General features: G+C 31.9%; 1 protein-coding gene across 1 annotated transcript; it reads left to right on the top strand.

Moving 5' to 3' along the window:
- The first annotated feature begins 492 nt into the window (after window positions 1–492).
- On the top strand, window positions 493–3,853 carry LOC145132507 (UDP-xylose transporter 2-like). The gene is made up of 9 exons (XM_079067306.1): window positions 493–613; window positions 780–808; window positions 918–1,117; window positions 1,618–1,802; window positions 2,115–2,182; window positions 2,306–2,438; window positions 2,859–3,020; window positions 3,149–3,421; window positions 3,517–3,853. Exons 3-9 carry the CDS (start codon window positions 997–999, stop codon window positions 3,625–3,627), a joined length of 1,053 nt encoding a protein of 350 aa, XP_078923432.1. The 5' UTR covers window positions 493–613; window positions 780–808; window positions 918–996; the 3' UTR covers window positions 3,628–3,853.
- The last annotated feature ends 2,147 nt before the right edge of the window (window positions 3,854–6,000 follow it).

Genomic DNA, 6,000 nt, shown 5'->3' with positions numbered 1-6,000 from the left:
GTAATGTATGATAAGACAATGCCTATGTTGCTTTTGATAGAAGTATATTACCTAGATGAGTAAAGTGGAACATGGAAAGTAATCATGCATAGGTGAGTAGATGTTATAATGATAACATTGAAAAGTAACAATTGCAAACTTAAATGCTTCCACATACATATATTGTGAAAGTATGATGTATAAATAAGTAGTTTGGCATTTAGGAGACTCAATGATGAGATTCTAAAGAAAGAAGTATTTGCATTGGCTTTAGTTTACATGATCTAAGTTTGGGTAGGTAGATACAAAATCTTTAAAGATTTGAAACACCAACAACCAAAACTGAAATGAATAAGATAAACCCCATGAAAATCCATTTTCGTGATTCCATTGAAGCATTTAAACTCATGATCCACCGGCGTGAAACCTGCCGGAAAATCACATTTTAAAAACAAGTCAACTTTTGGTAGCATTAACTTCCTCCACCTTTCCGCCCCCATTAAAAAGGAAATTGGGATTTGGGGGGGTTTAGATCAATTTGGGCAATATTTTAATTCAATCTCATACTATATTTACACATATTTCGATCCGATATACATTGTCAGTTTCACAGTCATATCAGCTTCAGTTTCAGGTGAGCATTCGCATTCGCATTCGCTTTTGCCTTTTTCTTTCTTTCTAAATTTGAAAGGTTTCCACGTACCCAAATCTACAGTTGCAGATCTAGGGTTTTGATTTTTAAATGCTGAATTTTACGGATGTTTATTTGTACTTACGTTTTTAATTTCCGTGCGTTGCAGTTTGTCTGTTCGTAATTCACTTGAGCGAGGTAAAATTAGACTTCTGATGCTTTCTACGTTTGGATTTACTTTAAATTAACGAAAAGTAACTGTGATGTTGAAATTGTACCTATAATAATACCTTGTTTTATTCCGTAGGTTTTGAAATCAAGATCTACATTTGAAGCGATAAACGAAACGTATCACTCAGCACAATTATTGTCGGTGAGTAGAGAAGATGAGTGAAGGACAGCGGTTTCAGCTGGGAACAATCGGGGCGTTAGGTTTGTCTGTGGTTTCTTCGGTTTCGATTGTAATCTGCAACAAAGCGCTCATCAGCACCCTTGGTTTTACGTTCGGTAAGCCATTGATCTTTTGCACCAAGTTTAATTACTCTTTTAATTCTTTTTGTGGATCACCGAAGCTTCATAATTCAGAGATATGATCCTATCTTCCATAAGTGAGGTCTTAGGTTTAAGCTTCAACAACTACACACACATCATTTGGTATATATAATATGTTGTTCAAATCTCTCTTAACTATCTTCCTTCATGTTCATGTGGCCCTATACCTATCCTAAAGCCCTGATGCTTTCCCATGGCTGGAAAAGATAATCTAATAAATGTTGTTTGAAAAGTGCATATGAGAGCTTGATGTGCTGAACTGATGATCCACCTACACACATCTTGATGTGCTGATCCACCTACAGTTGACCAACATGTTAACTCATCTAATATGATAGGATTTTGCAGTTTTTCTTATACCTTGATTTGACATGAGTTTCTTTCTGCATAGTTGTTTAATGGATGTTCCTATTTCATAATTGTGTTGGTTTTGACTCGATTCCTTGTTCTCTCAGCTACAACTTTGACAAGCTGGCATCTTTTAGTCACATTTTGTTCACTACATGTGGCATTATGGATGAAATTTTTTGAGCACAAACCTTTTGATCCTAAAGCTGTAATGGGCTTTGGCATATTGAATGGGACCTCTATTGGGCTTTTAAACCTTAGCCTCGGTTTCAATTCTGTTGGCTTTTACCAGGTAATTTTTTTATTACTTCCTTCACTCTTAGCTTAGGTAGTGTTTGGTATGATGGAATCAGAGAAGGAATGGAATGGTTCATTCCATTCAAAAAAGTTATTGTTTGTTTTGTTTGATGGAATAGAATGGACCATTTTGAAGGATCATAATTGAGACAACTCATGCAAATGCAAGTTAAAGATGACAAAAAACTAATGATCATTTCCAATTGTGTTAAAATCTTTCAAAATTGTATAAAAGGTTCTTTTACACTTAATATTTTCATTAATTTTAGGGAAATGTAATGTTTGTTTTTTCATGGTTTCATTTCAGATGACCAAATTAGCAATCATCCCATGCACTGTTCTTTTAGAGACTCTTTTCTTCAGCAAACAATTCAGGTTAACCTTTTTTAACCTTTCTTTCTCTTACCATTTTCTCTTCAAGATTTACTTTTCAGGGTGTCCCAAATTACAATTTTACCCTCATGACTCATATTTGAGGCGACTTATCACTTTTTACAGCAAGAAGATCCGTTTCTCACTTACTGTTCTTCTCATGGGAGTTGGTATTGCAACTGTAACTGACCTGCAACTCAACATGTTGGGCAGTGTTTTATCCCTGCTAGCAGTCCTTACAACTTGTGTTGCTCAGATTGTATCCTTCCTTTAAATGTTTTGAATCACAAGGGTATTTACGTCTTTTTCACATATGAGAGATCCAAATCAAATCCTTGTCCCACCTTTTTCGGGTGAGGCAAAAGATTGCAATTTTGTCCCGTTGACAATCTTTCTACGCCTTTTTTAATGGTGAGAATCACAAGGGTATTTACGTCTTTTTCACATATGAGAGATCCAAATCAAATCCTTGTCCCACCTTTTTCCGGTGAGGCAAAAGTTTGCAATTTTGTCCCGTTGACAAGCTTTCTAGGGCCTTTTTTAATGGTGAGAATCACAAGGGTATTTACGTCTTTTTGTGTAGGACAAAAAATTACAATATTTTTGATTTTTCACATTGGCATTTGCTATGTTATGTCATGTGGGGCCTATATGTTGAATCTTAACAAATCTATCTCAGATGACAAATACAATCCAGAAGAAATACAAGGTTTCATCAACTCAACTTCTATACCAATCTTGCCCTTATCAAGCTCTTACATTGTTCATCGTGGGCCCATTTTTAGACGCCCTTTTGACAAATAAGAATGTTTTTGCCTTCAAATATACTCCTCTAGTACTGGTTAGTACCAAAAATACCTTTTTTTTTTAATCTCTTGAAGTTCAATGCAAGAAACATCAACATACTTTTAACAATAGAAAGAAGTGAAAGCATGTTGCTATTTTTAACTATCTAATCTAAAATTGCAGGGGTTTATTGTCCTTTCTTGCATGATATCAGTATCTGTAAACTTCAGTACTTTCTTAGTGATTGGAAAAACATCCCCTGTAACTTATCAAGTATTGGGTCATTTAAAAACATGTCTAGTTTTGGCTTTTGGATATGTTTTATTACATGATCCATTTAGTTGGAGAAACATTCTTGGAATCCTCATTGCTGTTGTTGGCATGGTTCTCTATTCTTATTTCTGTACTCGTGATGCTCAACCAAAAGCCATTGAACCATTAACACAGTTATCTCAGGTAATCATCAATTCCATTCCCTTTCTTATTCCATTCCGTTCCTTTGTCATTTCATATATTTTTGTCATTGTCTGATTTGTTTTATATTATTGAAGGAGAGCGAGAGTGATCCTTTGATAAATGTGGAAAACGGAGTGAACACTGTAAGTGAAAGTAGTCCTCAAAAGTTAGGTGTGTGGAGTTCAGATAAAGATTTGCATGCGTGAAGATGTTGATTTTTGGGTGTTTAGATAAAATTATTATAATGGAAATGAGAAGTTTTCAATCCGGTAATGAAGATGTTACTGTGATGGGAATTGGAATGGAATTGGAATGGGTGAGAGAGAGAATATTGCTGAGTTGTTATTGTATTATTTGATAAAATTTACACGTGAGAAATATTGGGTTTGTTTGTTTGTATGAGTAGAAGAGTATCTTGGCATTTAGTTATAATATTGTATTTTGATAGAACAAGTTAAGAAGAAAGAAGAAGAAGAAGAAGAAGAAGAAGAAGAAGAAGAAGAGAATATCTTGTTTATTGTTAATTTTGTTGGATGGGTATGGATTGGATGCAAATAGCTATGTTATACAAGGTTCATTACAAAATTGCAAAAAGTTTCATTAGAGGACTATGTGTTGATTGTTAAAAGGAAAATAATAACCAACTTCGTACATGTTATCTTACATGCTTGTATTTCAGATCACTTATTGTGTTCTGGAACCAAATAAAAGCCACCTAAGAGTAGTTATTAGCCAGTATGTGACATCTATGATCTATTTATTTTGACCATAAGTTCAACGAATTCTGGACCAATTATGTGTACTTCGATTCCGGTTATTTTAAACTATCTGAATCAATAAAATGTTCACAAAAACATATAAGTAGATAGAGAACATATCAACACTCCAAAGCTCTTCATCATCTGAAACTATTTTTGTTAACAATTGAAACAAGCTATAAATAGGAAAACCACTAAATCAGGGTTGGGTGTCCGACCCATATCTAGTCTAGAGGACACATTCCTGAAAATTTTATCATTATTTAAAAAACCTATTTTTTGGTTATTTTCTTTAACATTAAATTTAAATATGATCATTTTGCTAAAGAAAAACACAAATAAAGCTAATCTTATTTACCATTTACCAGTATTTAACCAAAAATCAAATAGTCTATTAATTTTGCAGGTCTTACATATGTCTGTCAAATATGTACCACAGAGACCATCCATGATCCAACATACTACCAACCAAACCAAGAAAATTTGATACTGTTATGTTTGATACTCAACATGTTTGGTTATTAGTACCATACCAATTTAGTAAACTTGGTACGGTAATGATATTAAATTTTAAATACCACAGTATTATATATATATATATATATATATATATATATATATATATATATATATATATATATATATATATATATATATATATATAGGCTTAGGTTATTCTATTCAAAGTAATTATTGTGTTATTGTATGCATAAATGTGGGTCAATCAAATTTACTTATTTTAAGAAAGTGATTAATATATATTATTGAATTAAATATAATTGAAAAATATCATCTTAATTAATTACAAGGGTAATTTAGTCATTTAATATAGATTTAATAAAGGAAAATTGCATTTTTTTAGGGATCCTAGATTCTATTAATTTTAAAAATCCAATTTTTCGAATTATAATTCTTTTAATTCGGACATTCTGACAGAATATGTTTATGAGTATATTAAAAAATAAAACTATTCTTGAACCATAAATAATAAAAATATTCTTGAACCTATTTCTTGATCATGACTTTAAAAACTTCTTGTAGAATAACAAATTCTTGAACAATCAATTGACGAATAAAAACAAAAAATACATTATTTCTTATAGAATACGGGTAACAATTGTTAAGAATTACATTTATTGTTAAAAAAATAAAACTAAAAAAACTTTCAAAACGGGAAAGAAAATATCAAAATATAACAACGACACTAATACATTCTAAAAAAATAATGTTGCTTATAATCACTTTCAATTTTGTGGTCCATTCTTCAAGCATCAACTTCTGTGAAAACAAAACAAAATTGTAGTTTAGATTCCAATAATGCATTAGCAAATGAAAATAAAAAACTAAATTCCTTTGGAAAAATAATACACGATTTGTTAAATTGTATGAAAATTTGAGTCCACAACTAACTCAACTTTCAACATCCGAAAGTGACAACTTTTTGGAAGTGATCACTTTGTTAAAAGAGTTTTTACAGACATGTCTTTATTCTCTGTAAACATTCGAAAGCGTAATAGAGCTGAAACAAGATCATATTTACATCTGTTGTTCAATCTCGCATTCTTAATTGATTTCATACTCTGATTTGTTTTATACTTGATTCTTTGATTCTACAATTGGTATCAGAGCGGGTCTTCAAGATCAAGGTGATTTTTGAAGAACGATTCTCGGTTTGGCAACTTTTGTCACAATTGAAGCAATTTTGGCGAGTCTCTCTCTATGATCTCTCTTAATCTCTTTGAATCGTGCGTTGCGTTTTTTATTTTTGATCATTTGACTCGTTGGATCAATTTTTTTTGAAAAACCCATTTGTTATGATCC

Source organism: Lactuca virosa, chromosome 8 (genome assembly GCF_052849685.1).
Source record: "Lactuca virosa cultivar CGN04683 chromosome 8, Lactuca_virosa_CGN04683_v6, whole genome shotgun sequence".
Lineage (NCBI taxonomy): Eukaryota > Viridiplantae > Streptophyta > Magnoliopsida > Asterales > Asteraceae > Lactuca > Lactuca virosa.
Note: the sequence above shows the minus strand (reverse complement) of the source record. Positions and strands in the feature narration are given on the sequence as shown.

What these genes read in the sequence shown, in the direction of transcription:
- LOC145132507 (XM_079067306.1), top strand. Translation starts at nt 997, where the DNA reads ATGAGTGAAGGACAGCGGTTTCAGCTGGGAACAATCGGGGCGTTAGGT. An exon ending in TTCTTCAGCAAACAATTCAG is followed by an intron (nt 2,183 to 2,305) that starts GTTAACCTTTTT and finishes CACTTTTTACAG; the next exon opens with CAAGAAGATCCGTTTCTCAC. An exon ending in CATTAACACAGTTATCTCAG is followed by an intron (nt 3,422 to 3,516) that starts GTAATCATCAAT and finishes ATATTATTGAAG; the next exon opens with GAGAGCGAGAGTGATCCTTT.